Genomic DNA, 23701 nt, shown 5'->3' on the forward strand with positions numbered 1-23701 from the left:
AGGAGATGTGAAAGCTTTGGAGATACAAAAGGAGTGCACACTACAATCCAAATGTCTCCACAGACCCAAAAGATACTAAGCATTTAAAAAGGACTGTTGGTTTACTTTCTCCAGGAGCACTGCAATGGTTCAATTTGGCAGATCACCACCACCTCCCCAGGGCATTCAGGGAATGTTTGGTATAGGCTGGACTTGACAGTGACATACAGTATCATCCCCAGAACAAATAAAAAATGCTGCCACAGACTTAGCTTCAGAAAAAAATCCTGAATAAATGTGCCAATTTCCACATGCCAGCCTCTACCCCATATGTGGCCCTTGAAATGTTATGCCAGTAGCAACCAAATTCTGAGTAAAATCTGAAAAAAACAGAGGATGCTTTAAATTAGAAACAGCAACAGAAATTGCTAGATTAGCTCAGCAGCTCTGGCAGCATCTGTGAAGAGAAATCAGAGTTAATGTTTTGGAACAGGTTCTGAAGAAGGGTCACTTGACCTGAAACATTAACTCTTGATTTTTCTCCACAGATGCTGCCAGAGCTGCTGAGCTTTTCCAGCAATTTCTGCTTTTGCAACCAAATTCTGTATTCAGTATCTTTATGCTACTGGCTCATTTCAGTTTGCAACGGCGATCTGTGTAAGTACCATTCCAACAGATCTTTTAATTACAAATTCAGTGATGCAATTTTTTGGAAACCTGGAAATTCATCCATTTGACAATGAATCTGAAGTGGAAGCATTAAAATGTCATTCAATTATAGAAGCAATAGATGGGATCCATAATACGTCACAAAAACCATTCCTCATCTTATTGAAGTTCATAAAAATAAGGGGATGAAATTTCACCTAATTTGACCCACAGCAAAGAATTCTCCATCACAATTCTAGTTTTCATGAAATTCTCTTGACTTTTGTCACAAGATGCTCCAGTGATCCAGCTGTATTTGTAAGTCATGTAAGTCTGGATGGAGATAGTAGGAACTGCCGATGCCCGAGAATCTGAGATAACAAGGTGTAGAGCTGGATGAACACAGCAGGCCAAGCAGCATCAGACAGCAGGAAAGCTGACATTTTGGGTCAAGATCCTTCTTCAGAAATTTTTTTTAGTTTGGCGAACCAACCAACCTCAACACCCACGACCCGAGCTACAAATCTACTCCAAAATCTATTCTCAGCTCTATTGAAGGTCATAAACCTGGAGCATTGGACTGAATTTCCTCTTCTGACTGGGAAGTGAGAGTTGGGTCTCATTCCCAACTTCACAAAGACAGCCATTCACTTGAATTATGGTCTTTCAAAGTTGATTAAGGACTGGAATACTAACTATAGCCTCCCAAGGCAGCCACAGTAGGCGGCGGATGACAAAGCCAGCAATATAGAAAGCTCTGCATCCATCCACAGGGATATTGAACCAGTTATATTCCTCTTGCAATGGTATCACAGAAGCAGGCTGAACAGATTGAAAGACAGAGTCACCAAGACTCAACAATGAATTTAGCCCTGTGAGATGCGTTCACATTGCTGTGAGACTGCTCGCGTTGTTTGATTGATAGTTAAAACTATTACAAATTTTTACATTCTTATCTTGTTAAAGTGGTTTTTCAATATCATTCTGTTCATTTGGGCAAGGTTAGGTGAATAGTGGAATAAGTGGAGTAAGTGGAATACAGCCTTTTGTATATGGAGTATGAATGATTGCATTTGATTTGACAATTTTACAAGCTTATAACTTTTTTTAAAAGGGGATTTAGAATGGTTGTATTTTTCTAACTTTCATAAGTATTTCAAAAAACTATTATATAGTTACTGGTTCTGAATTTAGTGTGTACCAGATATCCTTTAAAGGCTCAGTTGGCATCAGGATATCACATTAATGTGAAAATCAAACTACACGGTCCCCTAAATACATTAATATTTGATTCTCCACTCTGTTGAATACATAGGAATTTACCCACTGGATAATGTACTCTAACATATCTAAATCCTTAACAGTTCTGGTCAATTTAATGGTTTCTTACTTTTAATGACTGGGTTCTATTATAAATCATTGCATTCACAAAAAAATCTAACTTTTCAAGCAATGTCTATTTATGCCAATTAGATGGCAAGTGCTTTAAAACTTGTTAAAAAGCTCCTGACTCCATAGCAAGCTATCCCTAATTGATTTACCTGCCTTGTTCACAGGGTGTGCTGGAACCAACTGACTTTATAAAATAGGACAAATTATATTTGGAGGTGGTATCTAAGTAGCAAATTTAATGTTGATTTAAATGTGTGTTGCGTCATGACCTACCAAGATGAGGAATGTAGCAGATCGCAGAAATGGCGTGGTCATTTTAAACTCGCAGTCCTGTCTATCTCCTTATCGGTCCTTCCAATGTATGTTTACTTGCATTCAGTGTGGAAAATTCAACTCAATAACTGGTTGTCTCTCCCTAAATGTTGGCAGATCTACAAATTATTTTCAGCATTCTTGTATTATTTCAGATTTCCACCATTTCCAGATCCCTGCTTTTGTATAGTCTTTCTTATAGTTTCTCAGCTGTAGCTGTGATCATGACTTTTCTTTTACTACAACAAATTATTAACCAAGTTATCCCAAACATAGTTGGCTGTGTGTGGTTCAGCACTATATTGTATGGCAAAGGGTCCAGATCTTGATTTCTTCTCCTAAGGCAGTTGCAGATATTTGTAAGAGTGCCCAATGTAAATATGGAGTACTGGAATTAAGCCAATACAAGCATACAGGGATTATATGGGGATTACCAGGGAGGAGCATCTGTCAGTGCAAATTTAGTCATTTTAGTATGTTTTTGGAAGTCTGTAATCTCGTAATATAACTTTTTGGACATAGTCAACATATGGTTTCTGAGAATTTTTAAGCTGGTCTATACTTACCATGCGATGAATACATGCTCTTGGGATGAAACCTCATTCACAAGGCCTGTATACTGGGAACTGCTGTTAGCTCCTCACAGCTTTCTGATATTTCATGAAATTCAACATGTGGAGTTCAAAGAATATAGTTTGCAAATACTATCCAACAGGAAACTGGCAACAAATATCTCAGAGTTTTTTTAATGTTTGAAATTCTCGCTGTTTGTTAGTGCTTTGCGCTGAAACAAAACTACCCAATTACTGTATTTGGTATAGCTGAGATAGCAGCAGCAATAAGTACAAGGTTACTGTAAGTAACTGTTTTCAGAATTGTGGAAAACCAACAGCTATATTTATTCAGTTATGTGCTGGATTTTTCACTCCCAACAAGAGCAGACCCACACTGGGAGGACCAAAAGGGAGGCATGTGGATCCTCATATTTAACGTGACCAGGCAATTCCTATCACCTGCTATTTTATCCATGATTTTCGCTTTGGCAATAATAGCCTTTTTTGTTTAAGATGTATCATAGAATTGCTACAGTGTGGAAGCAGGCCATTTAGCCCATCGGATCTACACCGATCCTCCGAAGAGCATCCCACCCAGACCACTCCTCTACCCTATCCATATAACGTGCATTTCCCCTGGCTAATCCACCTAGCCTGCACATCCCCGGACACAACAGGGCAATTTAGCATGGCCAATCCACCTACTAACCTGCACATCTTTGGACTGTGGGAGGAAACTGGAGCAGACACAGGGAGAATGTGCAAACTCCACAGTCAGCTGAATTGGAACCAAGCTTGTGTCCCTGGTGCTGTGAGACAGCAGTGTTAACCACGAAGCCACCTTGGCTTGAAATTCTGCAACCTAAGGAAATAATTGGAAATAAATCTGGATAGGCTTTCCATAGTTCCCACGTAACTGAAAATAATATGCAGCCTAAAACAAAGGTAGATATTTTAGTATGAAATTGCTTGAAAAGAAATAAATTTTAACTAGTTTAGATTAGATTATTTTATTCCAAAATTACAACTATCAGCATTGACAGTTAAAGACCATCACTTCATTATTTGCTAAGTCTTTAATAACAGATCCATTATCATTGTTGCTAGGCCCAAATCAAAATAAATTGATTGTACAATTTTCAGTGCATGATAAGCATCACAATGTAATAGGAATATTGTTAAGTCTTTTTGAAAGAATTTTAGCAAAACAGATTTAATGGGTTTATAACAATTTTTGTTTTATATTATTCTCTTTCACCAGGCTATATGCCTTCCCTTGTTGAAAATGCCTCAGTCAATCTGCTCAAAATTTAGCTGCTGGAAGGTATGCATTACAGCCCTAGGTAATCTCCCCTCTTTGCACAAGGCAAGTGTTTTGCCTTCAGAATTTACCTTCCTTTGAGAAAATAGCACAGTTCAGTCAGTAACCTGTGGGTGCAAACCTGCATTCTATCATTCTCTAAAACATCACAAAGTACAATAACTTCTCCAGAAAGTGTGTTTGTTGCATTAAAGTTAAGCCGACAAGAATCAGATTTAAGTAGCAAACATTTTAGAGTTTACTATTTAAAATACTAGGTCTTGACTCAGCTGGAAATCCTCCATCAAATGCAGCATTAAGTACATCATCTAAGCAAAATGCAGTTATAAAATCAAGGTCCTCTCTCATGTTGGTAGGAATTTCATCTAGGTCTTTCTCATTTCGTTTTGGTAGAATAACTCTCTTCAGTCCAGCTCTGTGTGCAGCCAGAACTTTGTCCTTTATTCCACCCACCTGGGAGAAAAGAATTAGATGTATTCAGCAGCATAGTGTACAAGAAATGTTGATTCCAGGTCCTTCAAAAAACAATTGAGTATTTAAAAAATAATTCCCATACCATTCTTAATCTATTGAAATGAGAAGCACAGATCATAACACTTCCTCAATAGAAGACTTAATAGTACATTTCAAAGTTTTAGAATAAACGTTTCACACTAAGTTTTTCAGACTGTATCTACCAGGTATAAATAATGTAAAGTCTTACAAACAGTGGTGCTCAAGGATAAGAAACCGGAGCAGTTTGATGAGGTACTACTCCCGTTACAGGCTGAATAGTTTATTTGTAGCATGGAGGAGGATACTTAAACTAGATAATCTGAGATTCCAACAGAAAATGATGTCGCTGAAGCAGGAATAACCACATGGAAACAGTGAGAAACATTCCTAGTAATGACAGGGTTAGTGATAAAGATACAGAGCTGTTGGCTGAAGAAGTTAAACCCTAAATTAGAAAATGCTGAACCTTAATGCAACCTCTTCCTGTTTTCCTTTAACTGAACAGCCCAAACAAAATTACATTCACATCAATTTAGAGATTAAATATAATCTTCAGAGATTTTAACTAGACTAAAGGAAGATCTGGCAAACTGCTATGCCTCACTGTTTTTCCCAGTGTTAGGTCATGTGTCAAATTTGCAAAATCCTTCAGTTTCGTTGAAACTGATCACTTTGTCATTCTCACATTGATCTTTAGATACCTTCAAAACAGCCTCTACTGTAAAAATGTTTTATAAGGACAACGTCCCATGCTCATTATACAGACATATATAAACACTCAACACTGGCTAAGATTCTGGCTTCTGGACAAAAAATGATAATTCTGGCCTGGGCCATATAAATTTGAGATCTGTGGTTATTCACTGTTGTAAAAAGTATCAACATGACTACCATGCAATTGAAAAACAGCATTTGACCAGTGGCTCAAAGCAGCCAGGGTGACAGGCACCAGATCCACCATTTTAAGGACTCACATCTTCCACAACCAATACAGAGTGACAGCAGTGTCTACCATCAATCAGATGCAACTGCAGCAACCCTGCAAGCCTCCTACTTCCAAATTCATGACTTCTACCACAGACAAAAACAAGAGTAGCAGATGCATGGAGCAGATGCACTTGCTCTTTTCCAAGGTACACATCATTTTGACTTGAAACTATCTCTCTGTACCTTCCAAATTCCCCTTAACAACATTGCATAGACTTTCACTGTTCAAGGTGACAGTTAATGACCACACTCAACGGCAATTAAGGATGGGCAATAAATTCCTTGTCAAGGATGCTCACAAGTTGCTGACTTGCTCGCTGAGCTGGTTTGTTTTTACTCAGATGTTTCGTCACCATGCTAAGTAACATCATGAAGCTTCATTGGAGGCCTCACTAATGATGTTCCCTAGTGTGGTGACAAAATGCCTGAACAAAAACAAACCAGCTCAGCAAGCAAATCAGCAACCTCATCCACAACCCGAGCTATAAATCTTTGCTAAAACCTTAAAATGATCACATTTCATGAATTAATTGAAAATAAACAGGTAAGTGTTAGATTAAAAATACAGATAGCAAGATTAGCAAATGTCAAAGACTCCTTTTGTTACAATCCTAACTGCAGGGGACACACTTATAGTCCTTGCAAGTGTAGTGCTTGTGGTTTCACTGCTAGTGATCTCATGGACTTGGGTCATGGCTTCATACTTTAAGTATACTTATTGTGGTGGCCTGAAATGAACTGCCAAGTCAATGACCCAAAGGGCACTCAAAGAATTCTCAGTGCCTCATGTGCCAACCCCCTGAAGGATGTGGCAAATTGGGCACTGAAGTGCACCAGCAAAGGGGTTGCCAGTAGATTGGTGAATAGTACAGCAAGTGTGGCGGTGAATGGAGTGGAGAACAGAACTATGGGCACGACAATGAGGGGATTGGAAAATGTGTCGGCAAAGGGAATAGAGAATGGGAAAAGGAGTGGACAATGAGGCAAAAAGGTGAACAACGACTGGGCTGTTGAGTGAGGTAACAATAGTTGCACAACTAGTATAGTGAGGATGTGTAATAACATGGTGCTGACTTTATGTTCAAATTTGATGGCAATTCGCTTGTAAATTTCAGCAAAAGTGATGTGCTTTCCCATAGCAACTGAAATTAACAGAAATTAATTTATATTTCTATTAGGTAGAAAGCATGAGCTATTAGAAAAAAAACAATACTGGCATTCAAAGTCTGTGGTTTTCCAAAGCCACAGATCAAAATGTGGCAACTAACCAGGAAGTCAAACATATGCCTATCCTTTCACACAATTTAACAGCTGATGCCATGACATTTTGTCTTATCATGCCTCCCTTGGCTCTTTACTTTCTGTTCTTTGTATTAAATGCAGAGTCACAGCTGCAGAAGTAGTATTTTGAATAAAGAACCAAAGGTTAAACAGATGCTGTTGTACATAACCTAAGGGACAGTTTATCCCAGGCTCAGGCACAGAGAAAAGTGGGGTTGATAGGGGCTCTGAGGAATACAAGAAAGTGATAACAGCACAGAGGCATTGTAAGTTGGCAAGGTTGAGAGAACAGCTGTGAACAGGCAGGAGGGCTTATATGGAGGGAACATTTAAAAAATGACAGGTGAGATTAAATCATCGCAAAGATGATGCGATTTGAAATGGAGACCGCAATCACCAAGATGAGTAGTAAGAATGAGCAGTGACTAAGGGAGGATATTTATGTCAGAAATTTAGACTGGATCTTACAGAGATGATATTCAACTGAGACTAGGTGGTGGGGGGTGGGTATGGTTGTGTAAGAAAGTAGGGAAAGGTGGAATATACTGAATTGTCAGAAGGTACCAGGATTTGGCAAACGAGATAAAGATGTAATAAGGGCCACACCACCAACATGGCAGTTTGGCACATTAGGTGGTGATGAACATTGCCAGGTGTGAGATTTCACTAATAGACAAAATGTTGCCAGAGTGCATATCCAGTAAATACTTCAATAAAAACTTAAACAATTCTAAAATATTCTTTGGCAACAAAGACATAAATGGGGTAATTTGATTTAAGAATAACTTCCATAACCAGCATTTAACACAATACACATTCAGGAGATAAATAAAACTGCAATGTGAATAATCAGATTGAATTGAAGCCAAGAAGAATTTAATTAATGAGATGGTTAATATTTGAATAAAGGAAAATGAATGTCTGCATTTTTAAAGGTCATTTAGTTTATGAAGTAAAAACTGGTCAAATTTCTCAATATTGTGCATAATACAAAGTGAATGAGAGGCAAGGGTAATGTTCTTCAGAAATTTAAATACTTACTGGCAGAACTAGGCCTCGCAATGTTATTTCACCTGTCATTGCTACATCAGAACGCACCAAATGCCCACTAAACAAAGAGGCAAGGCAAGTTACTATAGTGACACCAGCAGATGGTCCATCTTTTGTAACAGCTCCAGCTGGAAAATGTAGATGTATATCTGTGTTGTCAAGCAGATCAAAACTACCGGCAGCTAAATGGGGGAAAAAGAAAGATATCCATTGTTGTAATTACCAAAAACAACGTATTTCCATATTAAACCATAGGCCGAAGTTTTTGTAACATATTTTTGCACATAAATTAGAAATTAATTTCAAATCATAATCACATAGCCATTGTTTCCATAATCCTCTGAATGGGGGCCCTTGGAAACAGTACGACAAATCTCAGTGCACCATTTTATCTTACGAAAAAAAACAATTTCTCTAGTAAAACACTAATTAAATGAACCCACAAAGATTTGGCAACACTCAATTGACGTGACTGAAACAAACCATCTGGTCAATATCTTCTTGTTTGTGCTCTTCTCTGTTCATTAATTGCCTGCCACAATAATATTGTAACTTCACAAACATTTCACAGAAATAGTACATAAATATAATTCCTTCGGTTTAGAATTCAACCAAGAGGGACCATGAGATTATAAAATATGCGAGTAAACATGCAAGGATCAAAAAAAAAGACTGTAAAAGTTCCCATTTGTATGTAAAAATAAAAGATTAGGCAAGACAAATATGGGCCCCATATTGGAGAACAAAGAAATAGCAGAGCAATTAAACAACTACTTTAGTTCTGTCTTCAAAGAAATGATAGGGAAGAAAGAGTCTAATGCATGGGAAGAATGGAATGAATTGATATCAGTAAAAAAAAAGCTTTAAAAATTAACAGGACAGAAAACGGAAAGTCTAAAGCCCTGCATTCTAAAGGGTATGGCCTTAGAAACTGCTTGGTTGCCATCTTCCAAAATTCCGCAAATTTTGAATTATTCTTAGCAAATTGGAGGATGGCAAGTGTAACCCTACAATTTAAAAAAAAGGAGGGAGAGAAAAAATGGAATTATAGAGCAGTGAGTATAAAATCAGTGGTAGGTAAAATGCTAGAGTTCATAATAAAGGATACAATAACAGGAAATCTAGAATGTATCAATGTGACTAGAAAAATTCAACATGGATTTCCAAAAAGGAAATCATGTTTGACAAACTAATAAGTTTGAAATCAATGGGTGTGGTATATTTGGATTTTCGGAGATCTTTTGATAAAGCCCATTAAAAAGAAGTTATGAGATTGGGGGATAAAATACTGGCATGGATTGAGAATTGTGAGCAGACAGGAAGAGAGTAGAAATAAGAGTCTTTTCCAGAATGGAAGGCAGGGGCTGGTACAGTACCACAGGGATCAGTGCTTGTGCAAGTATGAAGTTATCCACTTTTGTCAGAAAAAAACAAAATAGTGGACTATTATTTAAATGGTGATAAATTGGGAACTGTTGATGTACAAAGAGACATGAGTGTCCTTATCTGAAAGCACGCATCCAGGTACAGTAAGCATTTAGGAAGGCGAATGGTATGTTGGCCTTCATTGCAAGAAAATTTGAGTTCAGGAACAAGGATTGTCTGCTGCAACTGTGAAAGACATTGACAAAACTACAACTGAAGTAGTAGGTGCAGTTTTGCTTAGCAAAGATGTACTTGTTATAAAGGGCATTCAGCAAAGGTTCATCAGGCCAATTGTGTCACTAGGCCTGTGGTCACTTGAATTTAAATGGAAGAAACAGGATCTCACTAAAACAAAATTCTGTCAGGACTGCACTGGGCCAACGATAACAGTATGGCATTGAGGTAGATGATCCACAATACTCATAGTGAAAGTCAAAGCAGGCTGTTGGGGCTGAATGGTGTTGCAACTTCTTGTATCTATTTTCTATGTTTCTTTCATTTCCTTTGTAGCTTGATGCAGAACATAAAAAGTTAAAATGCTACTCAGTTAATCTTATGATTGACAAAGGTTCAAAGAAACAATTCCGCTAGAAGAAGAATCTGCTATTTGCCCTCCTAAACCTCTCAGAGCAATAGTTATAGAAGTATTTTCATCTGAAATGTTAATTTCAAACAAATCTTTTGTTTAGAAATGTAATATTCAGTAGATCTCTCTTGACATGAAGAAAATGATAAGAAAGTGAAGTTGCTAAAAAAATTAAACTGACTCCACATTCTGTAATGCAAAGACCAAATGGTCAAATGGAATGTAATAAAAATAAATGATACCAGGCAAAAACCATAGTGGACAAGAAGTTAAAGCATTACAAATTTTGCTGGTCATAAGCATGCAGAATTGACTGTACTTCAGTAATATGCATACATTTTTACTGGTACTCCCCAATAGTTAATGGTGGTGTGCCTTGATTTGAGTTAATTTTGTTTAAGATAAGGATTCTTGGTGAATACCACTTTCTGTAATCCTGACAAGCAGTTATAAATGAAATGTTGCTAAGTGTGAGGTCATCCATTTTGGTAGGAATAACAGCAAAATGGACTATGTTTTAAATGGTGAAAAATCGCAGCACGCTGCTGTGCAGAGAGACTTGGGTGTCCTTGTGTATGAATTTCTAAAAGTAGGATTGCTGGTGCAGCCGGTGATTAAAAAGGCTAATGGAGTTTTGTCTACCACTGCTAGAGGGATGGAGTTTAAAAACAGAGAGGCTATGCTGCAGCTGTATAGGGTCCTGGTGAGGCTACATCTGGAGTACTGTGTACAGTTTTGGTCTCCTTACTTGAGAAGAGATATACTAGCTCTGGAGGGGGTGTAGAGGAGATTCACTTGGTTGATTCCAGAGTTGAGGGGGTTGGATTCTGAGGAGAGACTGAGTAGACTGGGATTCTACTCATTGGAATTCAGAAAAATGAGGGGAGATCTTATAGAAACATAAAAGATTATGAAGGGTAAGTGGAGGCAGGGAGGTTGTTTCCGCTAGCAGGTGAAACTAGGACTAGAGGGCATCACCTCAAAATAAAGGGAGGCAGATGTGAGATTGCGGTCAAGAGAAACTTCTTCACCCAAAGGGCTCTGAATCTGTGGAATTCCCTGTTCAGTGAAACAGTTGAAGCAACCTCACTGAATGTTTTTAAGGCAAGGCTAGATAAATGTTTGAACAGTAAAGGAATTAAGGATTATGGTGAGTGGGCAGGTAAGTGGAGCCGAGTCTCAAAAAGATCAGCCATGATCTTATTAAATGGCGGGGCAGGCTCAAAGGGGCCAGATGGCCTCCTCCTGCTCCTAGTTCTTATGTTCTAAATACTTTCAGCATATACAGTTACATACAACACTGTAATTATAAATTGGAGAAATCTGCTCACTAGAAAAACGTACAAGATCTAGGTTTCTTCTTTTTCCAACAATAATAAAACTGAATAACATTTCCGACAACCATAAAGAACACTGTTTCATCCAGGCTAGAGCGGGTCAATTTGGCAATGGAGGCACTTCTTTTTATGCCAACACAGTATATTAATAGGTCTCTAAGTGCTAAATATTGCTGGTAAACTTTGAAGAATCTGCTTCTATCTTTTCACTGGTTGTGACTATTGCTGTCCACCCTGAATTGCCCTCGAGAAGGTGCTGGTGAGCCACCTCCAACCAAGGCAGTCAATCTGGTGTATGGACATGCACACAGCTGTTCATAAGAAAGATCCAGAATATTGTTCCAGAGACAGTGAACGAACAGCAATATAATTCCAAGTCAGGATGCTATTTGGCTTTGAGGGAACTTGCAAGTGGTGTGTTTTCATGCATTGTTTGCCTTTGTCTTTCCAGAATGTGGGGGTCACAGGCTTGGTAGATGTTGTCAAAGGTTGCTTTGTGAATCATATAGATGGTCCACAACCAACGACTGCCAAAAGTAGACAGAATGAATGCTGAAGATGGTGGACAGGGTGCCAGTCAAGCAGTTTGATTTGTCCTGGGTGGCACTGTGCTCCTTGAGTGTTGTTGGAGTTGCACTCATCCTGTAAGTGGAGCACATTCCATTGCACTCCTGACTTGTGCCTTGTGGATGGTGGACAGGCTTTGGCAGGTCAGGAGGTGAGTTTACTCACCAGAGAATTCCCACTCTCTGATTTGCTCTTCAAGCCAGTACTTGTGCTCTTTATTTTGGAAAAAAAATTCTGTCTTTTCTAAACTTATAAAAAGAATGCTTCATGGGTTAAGGCTTTAGTTGTTAACAGACACTGCTGGAATTATTACATTGTAGTTATTCTCACGAGAACACATTTTGCATACCATTCGTTAAGTGATATTTCCTTGCATTGCTGCGTAGCCAACTTATTGCAAGGTGGGCCGATTCCTTCATAACATCCCCTAATTGTCCTGTTAGAGTCAACTGACCCTCTCCTTCCATTCGACTTGCTTCCACAAACATAATCTCACCACCTAATGGTGTCCAAGCCAAGCCTATTGCCACACCAGGTTGGCTCAGGCGTTGAGATACCTGTATGACAAAAAAGGAACACATGCAAAGTTTTATAAATTGATTTTCTTATTTCCAGAAAGCAGTTCAAAAATCTATTTAAGTAGCCTTCTGATGCTTCAGTTGGTAATGACACTGCCTTGTGTGGAATAGTGCCATGCAGGCTAGAAGGTATCAGGAAGTAACTATAGACATGCAAGTCCGACTTCGGTTATGAGTAAATTTTTGGAGGTAATTTAAAAGATTGGACTTGTGGACATATAGAGAGGCAGAAATTGATTAGGGATTGTCAGCATAGTTTTGTGCAAAGGCAATAGTGTCTCTCAAACTTTATGGATTTTTTTTAAGGAAATTACCAAAAAGACTGACAACAGCAGAGCAGCAGACATTGTTTATTTGGATTTTAAGTAAAGCCTTTGACAAGGTTCCAAATGGTAGACTATTTATTAAAGTTAAGTCACATGGGATTCCAGATTAGCCTGCAAATTGGATACATAATTGACTTAATGGCAGGAGACAAAGCGCGGTGGAGGAGGGTTGCTTTTCCGACTGAAGACCTATCACCAACGGTATTTCACAGGGATTGGTTCTGGGTCCTCTTTTGTTCGTTATTTACATAAATGATGTGGATGAGGACATAGAAGGCACGGTTAGAAAGTTTGCAGATGACACCAAAATTGGTGGCATAGTAGGCAGTGGAGAAGGTTTCCTAAGAATACAAAAGGATCTTGATCAAATGGGTCAATGGGCTGAAAAATGGCAGTTCAATCTGGATAACTGATAGGTTTTGCATTTTGGTAAAACAAACAAGTGTAGGGCTTATACAATTAATGGTAAGACCTTGGGTAGTATTGTAAAACAGAGGGACCCAGGGGTGCAGGTGCTTAATTCTTTGAAGTTTGCATCACATATAGACAGGGCAGTTGAAAAGGTGTTTGGCACCCTAGTATTCATCGCTCAGTCCTTTGAGTACCTGAGTTGGGAAGTCATGTTGAGGTTGTACAGGACAGTGGTGAGGCTTCTTCTGGAATACTGTGTCCAGTTCTGGTCACCCACTTATAGGAAGGATATTATTAAACTGGAGAGGGTTCAGAAGAGATTTACCAGGAAGTTGCCGGGATGGAAGGTTTGAATTATAAAGAAAGGCTGGATAGGCTGGAACATTTTTCACTGGAGCTTAGGTGGTTGACAGGCAATCTGACAGAAGTTTATAAAATAATGAGAGGTATAAATAGAGTTAATGGTAGTTGTCTTTTCCCTAGGATGGGGATTTCAAGACTCGGAGGCACATGCTTAAAGTGAGAAGACAGAGATTTAAAAAAAAGAGATGAGGCAATTTTTTTTTACACAGAGGTGGTTTGTGTGTGGAATGAGCTTCGTGAGGAAGTAGTGGATGTAGTATTTAAAAGGCATTTGGATAGGTACATGAATAGGAGAGGTTTCAAGGGATATGGCCCAGGAGCAGGCAGGTGGGATTAGTTTAGTTTGGGTTACATTTGACATGGACTGGTGGGACTGAAGGGTCTGTTTCCATACTGTATGACTCTGACTCTATGACTATTCTCTGATCGGTACTGCTGAAGATATGGTAAGGGACTACAATATTTTTTTCAGTGCCCCTTGAGAAAGCAGGAAAAAAGAATATCAGCCAAAATCACTATTTATGATCTCCACTTATTGGCCAAAATGGATTACATTATCTATCAAGAAATGTTCACTGGAATTTCAGGAAGTTAAATTTAAACCTTTAACGAAAATATTACAGAATATGAGCCCTGTTTTTAATTCCCAGTTTCAGGGTGCAGATGCAGATGAATCCCAGCTCCGTGAACCCGACCTTTAAAAGTTGCCACCCAAAATACCCAATTTTGGTCAGGAGGAGGCAGAATGGATTGGAAGTTGGGTGAGGCAATGTAAGATGAGCTGAGGAAGTTAATTGTGCCCAAGAATTAAAATAAAAAAGAACTATACATAAAATATACCTCCACTCTTCAACCTTCAGACTCCCATGCCCGATTAATGCCAACCCATGCCACCTAAGGTCCTCTGCATATCTGCATGGATCTTAATGCTAGTGCAACCATTTGCCCCTTTACCCAACTTCCATGCTCTCACATGACCCTCCCCCAATTAATGCCTACTTTCACACACCACCCTTTCCCCATCACATACTATGCCAACTCATCTAATATTCACAAGTGTCCATGTAAGCTAAATATCACCAATTCCCCAAAGGTACCTGCCCCTACCCCCAAACATGTGTAATCTGATGCAACCATTTTCTCAAAATGGCACTTAAATAGAGACAGCTGACCATTCAAGTTGCCAGCTGCCTCTGGAAATCGTGCAAGTGTGACACTCAAGTCCAAACTCCACTCTCACAGCCAAGGAGATAGGAAATGCTGGTTTCATTGGCAGCAACAGTGACTTCAGACTACTTCTGAAATTTTTGCCAAGATGGACCAGTTTGCCAAAGTGCCAATAATCTGGCCATAGTGTGTTTTAGCATAAAAGATACACAGTGAATGGGATTTCAATTCGGAAAAGTCTTACTTGAATTAACATAAAACAGTTAACATTGCTCGTTTTTACTTTCTGGATTACACATTGAAAGAACAGTTCATCAGTGCTTCAACAGACATTTTTCTACATCCAATTGGCCCCTCCCACTGTCCCAAACGTTTGCTCCCACTGTCTGAATATTCAGATTGCTAACACAGGCAACACATTCTCCTAAATGAATGGTTAAACTTGTGTCTTCTAAACAATAACAAAGAAACAAAACTTCAAAATTGTTGCAAGTGTTCTCTAGATATTTAAGAATAGTATAATTCCAAATTTGTAACTGTTTTTCTCTTTGATTTGACACTCAAATTATAGAAATTTTATCTGGCAATAAAATCTATTGCAAGGGAATAATGTCCCTCTTGGGCCTAGATTTTCCTTCTTTTTTGATAAAGTGTGGGGGAGGACATCCTTAGGGAAACCCCTATCCACACTGTTAAGAAAGCTTGATGGATCAAATGAAAATCAGGCACTTAAGTGGTGACCTGGCAGGCTACTCAACCAAGAGATGTGGTGACAGAAATCTCCCGTTGCACCTGAATCAGAGGCTGACAACTACTATGCGCAGTAGCATGGCAGGCTAGGCTGCTGGCTGAACAACAACAATGAAAACTGGGACCAACAAAATGGTTAGTGACTTTTTAAAGAGGGTGGGGGGGGGGGGGAAAGATAAATCATAGGATTTGGCTGTCAGTAAAAGCTGAGTTGGGGGAGGGTGTAGGTGACTTGAAGGAAAGGGAAGGAGATTGTCTTTAGTGGGTTGTAACGGCCATTTCTTTCCTGTATTTTTTGATCATAGAATGAAATGGGAAAAAGAACTGGTTTAAAAAGCAAGGTGGCTGAAAGATTGCTACGCTTTTTAAAAAATAACCTGACATTCACTGTAATGCTGTTTACAAAAATGCTTGTTCAAACAGTAGTGGAAGTCTGCTTACAGATGGAGTAGAACCTAGTGGCTGTGTTCAAGTAAAGATTTGGCTAGCAACAAGTAGCAGATTGGTATGTGGGCTAATGACCAGTTATTGATGACAAAGGCCTCCTGCCTGCAAACTATTACATGACATTTTTTTTTAAGGTGGCTGAACAGCTTGGGGGCTGTGAATGTTTGGAAGAAGCCTTCTGATCACTGCAGATGCAGGAACTGTTTCTTTTCTCTCCAAAAAGCACAAATTTAAGCCTAAAGAAAGCCACCTTATTTTTTTATTTATCAGTTGCTATAAACTGTGGCTCTTAATCAGTAAGCCAAAAATTTCCTAAGTATTCTGAGAGCTGCCCCATGGCTGATGCATTATAAAATGGCTGAAAGTGGTTTTCAGTTGAAATAAAATGGCTAATGAAGATTGCGAGCTGAAACAGCAGCTTCCATCGTCTGCTTTTGAAATTAAACTATAAACTAGGTTAGTTAGCTATCTTCATAGAAGGAGCATACCCAAGTAATTAGATTAAGATAACAGAGAAAGAGTCTTGTAAAATGTATAAAATGGGCCCTGTGGTAGAAAAACAGATGTAGCTGTTTGTGTAGAGACAATTAACTGCATTCCTGTGGATATTCAGTCTAAGCCATAAAAAGGCCTCTACCAATTAGCAGAAGAGTGCTGTATAACTGGTGCTGGAGCTAAATCTGGGATGTGGTTGAATGAGGTATATTGTGAAGACTTAAGGATAATGATAAGGGGATCAGGCAAACATAATTTGATCATGGGGTGACGTAAAGCTGTCCATGATTAGTGTGATTGGATATGTATGTAATCAGTAATAGGATTGATTTTGTAACAGCCAAGGTGGGCTAAGACTAAATGTATAAAAGGTGTATGTTTGCCTTTGATCAGTGGAGAAGTCCCTCAATTGCCACAAGCTCTTCCCCCTACCGGTGTAAAACAGGAAGCACTTTGATGCTTGAAGGGACCTGAGTGTCAAGTGATTCATTTAGTAATTCCACCCCATCAGCACAAACCAGCACTGCACAGATTGGAATACTTTGTTTAAAAATTTCAGGAACAAATGGTTTTCGATTAAAGGATATTTTTGGTTTTCAGATGCACTTAACCATTCTTTTTTCCCCCCAATAGAGCCCAAACATACCCAGACAGACCTGCATACATGCCGAGTTCAGGCCAAAAAGAAAATCTGCTTTTGGGTCCACTGAACCAACTCCACATGACTACAAGCCTGTTTGGATCAGTTTTTGAAGGGACCTTAGGTTTTAAGATCTTTAGTTTTTGGACTTATGGCTGAAAAACACCAGGTTTGTACTGCAAACACAAAGTATCTGGAGAAGAAGAATCAAGGAGCAGCACATCTTGACAAACCAAAAGGAACATCTCAGCAAACTGTTCACAAGGACCAGTGAACTGCCATCTCAGTCTCTCTCCATTTATAAAACATTTTTTAATCTGTCTCTTGGGATCCCAAATTTATATTTCTTTATCATTTCTACATGAGTTATATGTTCGACATTCATAATCTTCTGTAGCTAGACTCTATAGTAAATTGAAGTCCTTTGTAAGTTCAGAAACCTGGTCCATGCTTTTTGTCACCCCGTGCCTAAAAGACACATAGATTGGAGAATTCTTGGGGAATTGTTTTTATAAAACCAGAAATAACAAGGCATCACAAACTGCCCCATACCTCCATTTGTGTTTGCACGGATTAGGTCAAGCAAAGGCTACCCCTCAATCTGGCAGGCAGGTCACTCTGGTTTCCCAGTTATGAAGACAGCTGATGGCGCATTAAGGCCCTCAAGGGGCTGTTAACTGACCACTTTAAGGCAGGTTGGGATGTCTGATCATGCTATTAGCTCTGCCCTTCACTAGTCATGTCAGAAAGGAGGACATGTCACAATTTAGAACATGGGAAAAGGTCTACTGTAAGTTTTTAAATTATGTGATATAGGACGTGGCCATCATCCTAAACTAGATTAATAACATGAACCATCACCTCTTCTCAAATAAACTTGAATCCAACATCATTAGTGTGTAACGAGTATTCTTTGAGTTAGATCCTTAAGAACAGCCCTTATATCCATGTAAAGTCTCACAGTTATGCACAATGTCCTAGATACCACCATTATCATCCTTAGATATTCTGATCCCACCAGCAGGATAGACTCACCAGAGGTGGCAGCACAGTGGCACACACGCAGTTGCCTTCAGAGTCCTTAACACTGAGTGCAGTCTTCATGAAGTCTCACAGCATCAAGTAAAACATGGATAAGCAAACATGCAGCTGACTGTCACCTACAGTACCCCGCTCCGCAGCTCATTCTCCTGCATGTTGAACACCAACTGGAAGAAGTACCATCAGTGATAGCAACACAGAAATGTATCCTGAATGTACTTTCACTGAGAATGTCATTAAAAGTCACTAGCAGAACAGGAATCAATGGGAATCATGAAGAAAACTCTTTGGTGGTTGAAGTCATACCTGGCACAACAGAAGACAGTGTTGATTGTTGATGGTCAGACAACTTGGTGCCAGAACTTTGCTGCTAGAGTTCCTTTGGATAGTGTCCTAGCTTACCATCATCAATGAACTACACTCATCTTCATGAGGTCAGATGTGGGAATATTCACTGAAGCTAGCACAATGTTCAGCACCATTCACAACTCCTCAGATACTGCAGCAGTCCATGTCCTTATGCTGCAAGACCAGGACAATATCCAGGCTTGGGCTGACAAGTGCCGGGTAATGACCATCTTCAACAAGAGACAATTTAACCACCTCCCTTTTACCAAATGGACTACAGAAGTTCAAGAAAGCAGCTCATTGCCATCTTCTCAAGGGCAAATGATTATAGGAACTTAAAACCCAGGAGTGGAAATTAGGTTGAATAATACGTAATGAAAACAGATGATCTTGAATTGTTTTGTTTTCAGTTCTTTGGGAAAAGAGTCAATAAACATAGTTAACTAAATTCCAAATTTCTCAAAAGTCAAAAATGTAACGTGGATCAAATAACCGGACTGTTCTCAGTGATCATTCTGTTAAAATGCATCAGAAAGATTCATTGCTGAAGTATCTGAAAGTCTTAGTATGCAGTCCAAATGTGCATACTATATCACATGGCTTATCAGCTGCAGTAGTAAATCTGAACACAATACTGTGATGGAAATGAGGATTATCAGAGTCGAGAAAAAAATCTTTACCGACAGTGCACATTTGCAGTATCGATCTCATTTAGTTAGTCGAGAGAGAGAGAGAGAGAGATGGTGCTAATGTCTCTAAAATGTCACAGGACTAGTAATTTCATGGCCCAGGCTAATACTCTGAAAACTCGAGTTCAAATATCACAAGGCAGCCAGTGGAATTTAAATTCATTTAATAAACAAAATGTGGAATTGAAAGTTAAGTCTCAGTTTCATGGTCGCCGTTATTGTCATCAATCATCGTAAAAATACATTTGGTTCATAGTAATCGCCCATCTTTACGTGGTTGCCCCTTTTTACGACTTGTAAACCACATCAATGTGGATAACTCAATTGTCCTCTAAATTGGCCTATCGAGCCACTCAGTTTAAAGATAACTAGGTATATGCGACAAATGTGGCACACAGAGTTCAATAGACAATATATTTTTGAAAACTGTAAAACCAGTGTAATTCATACCATGTAAGTTTGTTGCTGATTTTTTGCAATACACAATTTACTGGTATTTGCTTTAAACATATTTTCCACTTACTGAAATAATAAAACTATAAATTCAACCTTACCTCCATTTCATAGATGGGGGGTCCTAGAATATCTTTTAATGCGTGCCGATCAATCACAATTGGCATTTCAGGAGGCAATGCGAGATCAGTTGTATCAGTGATGGATTCTGACTTGGTCACCTCATGGACACCCTCTTTTCCTGTAATAAAAGGAGAAAATTAGTACTTCTATAAAAGCATCACCTTGACCATCTTGCTGTAAACATGCATTTCTTCACATCGTAGAAGTAGACACATGCCTAGAACAAGAGCAGCAAATGGTTGCAAAAGTCACTTGAGAAAAACAAAGGAATGACACAACATGGCACAACTGATTTCAAGGCTCTTTCTCTTGCAACCTGGAGGTCTTGATGGAGGAAGTGGATTTCAGGAGTCTCTATTTATAGCAGGCTGGGAGGCCATTTGAACAGCCTCTGAGTATGAAATACAGCAGATAGATATGAAGGTCAGTGCAGGAATATTGCCCGTAAGACTCAGCATTGAAAGAAATTCAAGTATTTTACACAAATAGACAAGACTAGTGAAAGTACCTTTCAAATGCCACAATCCACCAATTGAACTAATAATTTCAAACACTGTTCAGTACATCTCACAACTATCTTTCAATAACCAACAATCTCCATTCATATTTATATCTCGCATTCAGTAAACTCTCAAACAGTGTATATTTGGAAGCCTCATACTCACCTTCATCACATTGCATCATACCCATTGACTGACATTTTCCTTGCAAGACAAGTAGTACATAAAGATAGCATGGTTGTTTGACTTCATTCTGATAAAGGAGACAGTAGCTTCCCAATGTTGGCTGAGGTTGTGGGGTTTGAAGGGGTGGGCTTCTCATACCCACTTCAATCCTATTCTTGTGCCCTTCTCCTTTCAGGCATCTAAAGACTGCTATCTTGTTCATGCAGTGGTGCAGTAGTATAAAGTTCCATTAGAAGATGACAGATAATGATGAAACACTAAAATTCAATCTGACATTCATATCCACAAACTTAGATACAGCCACTATGCATTCTTTAGAGTGAGTACTGTAGAGGTGGGATCTGCACAGAGTCACTGGGCATATGGGACCTGCAGCTACAGCAAAGGTAAATGGTCATGTAGAGTCCAAATTTACTGAACAACAAGGTTGCACAGAAACTCTATTGCAGAGGACACAAATCAGGGCAATGATGGGATGGCCCAAAGATCACGCTACATGGATATGCATGATTAAATACTTGGTGCATCAACGGAGCTACATAAAAACATAGGAAATAGGAATGCAGCTGTCATCTATCCAGCCTCTGGGGCCTTCTCCACCACTCAGTACAATCATAAACAATCTTACAACTTCAACATGAGGTTGCCATTAGCCTCAACTCCTTGAGAAACTAAACATTATCTTACCCTGAAATACACTCAATGATAGAACATCCACAATCCTCTGGAATAGCAACACCAAAGATTCACACTTGCAGTGAAAACATATTTTATCATAATTCCAAAATAGTGGCTTCTTCTCCTTATTCTAAATTCCAAGGCACAGAAAACAGCTGCTCAATGTCTACCCTGTCAAGCCTTTTCACAATCTTGCACTTCTCAATGAGACAAGCTTTCTTCTAAACTCCAGACAGCCATGGTCTAATTTACTTTATCCTCTCAATATAGCACAGCTTTTTCATCCCAGGCACCCAAAGTAGTGAATCTACAATACACATGTTATTCTTTAAATAGGTAGATCTAAACTGCATATAGTACTTTAGATGTGGTCTCACCAAAACACTATATACAATATAGCATGACTTCTTTATTGTTATATTCCAATACGCTTGCAATGAATGGTATTTTGTTATCTGCTTTTCTGATTGCTTGATGTATCAGTCTGCTGACGTTACATTTCTTGTATGAGTACACCAAAGTCTCTTAAGTTTCACACCTCTTTAAAATTCTGTTTTTCTATTTTTACTACCTAAGTGAATAATCTGTCAGTATATGACGTCTTATTATCTTTTCTTTAAGCTATCTACATCTCTTTTCAGCAGCTTTGTGTCCTCCAAACAGCTTACATTCTCACCTAGCTTTGTATCGCCTGCACACATGGAAGCATTACTCTAAGTCTCTTTAACAAAGTCATCAATCAGGATTGTAAATAACTGAAGAGTGGATTGGAGAGTCAGCATTTTTTAATGATGTAACAGGTAGGTAGAGAAAGGTAGTTGGTGTAATATACTAGGATTTCCATAAAACATTCATAGTCTTAAAAATGCTGAAATGCAAGGTAGGGACTCGAGGAGTTGGGGTTAATTTATCAACATGAATAGAAGATTGGTTCAGAGACAGACAGACAGCAGAGAGTAGAAATAAGGGAAGTATTTTCATTGTTAGCGAGTTTAGAGAAGATTTGTAGCTCATGTTGAGGTTCTGGATGTGACTTTGCTCGCTGAGCTGGAAGGTTAGTTTTCAGACGTTTCGTCACCACTCTAGGTAACATCAGTGAGCCTCCGACGAAGCGCTGGTGTTATGTCCCGCTTTCTATTTGTCTGTTTAGGTTTCCTTGGGTTGGTGATGTCATTTCCTGCATTGGTGATGTCATTTCCTGTTCTTTTTCTCAGAGGATGGTAGATTGGCTCCAAATCAATGTGTTCGTTGATGGAGTTCCGGTTGGAATGCCATGCTTCTAGGAATTCTCGTGCGTGTCTCTGTTTGGCCTGTCCTAGGATGGATGTGTTGTCCCAATCAAAGTGGTGTCCTTCCTCATCTGTCTGTATACGACATGACCCACTATCACTCGTATCCTTACAGACAGATGAGGAAGGACACCACTTTGATTGGGACAACACATCCATCCTAGGACAGGCCAAACAGAGACACGCACGAGAATTCCTAGAAGCATGGCATTCCAATCAGAACTCCATCAACGAACACATTGATTTGGAGCCAATCTACCATCCTCTGAGAAAAAGAACAGGAAATGACATCACCAATGCAGGAAATGACATCGCCAACGCAAGGAAACCTAAACAGACAAATAGAAAGCGGGACATAACATCAGCGCTTCGTCGGAGGCTCACTGATGATGTTACCTAGAATGGTGACGAAACGTCTGAAAACTAACCTTCCAGCTCAGCGAGCAAACTCACATCCAGTATTTTCATTGTGGTAAACTGCAACTTGTGAAACGTCAGACGGATCAGTGTCTGGCCCTCAGTTATTTACTCAGGTAGTAAAAAATAGAAAAAGTAGAAGGGCCACTAGACTCAGAACATTACCTCTGCTTTCTCTACACAGATGCTGCAAGACCCGTTGACTTCTTTCATTAAAGATAATGGGAACTGCAGATGCTGGAGAATCCAAGATAATAAATTGTGAAGCTGGATGAACACAGCAGGCCAAGCAGCATCTCAGGAGCACAAAAGCTGACATTTCGGGCCTAGACCCTTCAGAGAGGGGGATGGGGTGAGGGTTCTGGAATAAATAGGGAGTGAGGGGGAGGCGGACCAAAGATGGAGAGAAAAGAAGATAGGTGGAGAGGAGAGTATAGGTGGGGAGGTAGGGAGGGGATAGGTCAGTCCAGGGAAGGAGGACAGGTCAAGGAGGTGGGATGAGGTTAGTAGGTAGGAAGTGGAGGTGCGGCTTGGGGTGGGAGGAAGGGATGGGTGAGATGAAGAACAGGTTAGGGAGGCAGAGACAGGCTGGGCTGGTTTTGGGATGCAATGGGGGCAGGGGAAGAGCTGGGCTGGCTGTGTGATGCAGTGGGGGGACAGGACGAACTGGGCTGGTTTTGGGATGCGGTGGGGGAAGGGGAGATTTTGAAGCTGGTGAAGTCCACATTGATACCATTGGGCTGCAGGGTTCCCAAGTGGAATATGAGTTGCTGTTCCTGCAACCTTCGGGTGGCATCATTGTGGCACTAGGACTACCTCCCCACCTATACTCTCCTCTCCACCTATCTTCTTTTCTCTTCATCTTC

The 23701-nt window shown here is 39.5% G+C and overlaps 1 protein-coding gene across 1 annotated transcript in view; it reads right to left on the reverse strand.

Moving 5' to 3' along the window:
- Positions 1 to 3879: 3879 nt before the first annotated feature.
- Positions 3880 to 23701, reverse strand: part of lonp2 (lon peptidase 2, peroxisomal) — an 81701-nt gene continuing 61879 nt past the window's right edge. Inside the window, exons 12-15 of the mRNA XM_048546281.2 lie at positions 19744 to 19883; positions 12284 to 12491; positions 8011 to 8201; positions 3880 to 4659 (exon numbers count right to left, since the gene is read on the reverse strand). Coding sequence (XP_048402238.2) covers positions 4438 to 4659; positions 8011 to 8201; positions 12284 to 12491; positions 19744 to 19883 — 761 coding nt within the window. The 3' untranslated portion in view covers positions 3880 to 4437. The remainder of the gene's footprint in view (positions 4660 to 8010; positions 8202 to 12283; positions 12492 to 19743; positions 19884 to 23701) is intronic.

Source organism: Stegostoma tigrinum, chromosome 16 (genome assembly GCF_030684315.1).
Source record: "Stegostoma tigrinum isolate sSteTig4 chromosome 16, sSteTig4.hap1, whole genome shotgun sequence".
In the NCBI taxonomy this organism is placed as follows: domain Eukaryota; kingdom Metazoa; phylum Chordata; class Chondrichthyes; order Orectolobiformes; family Stegostomatidae; genus Stegostoma; species Stegostoma tigrinum.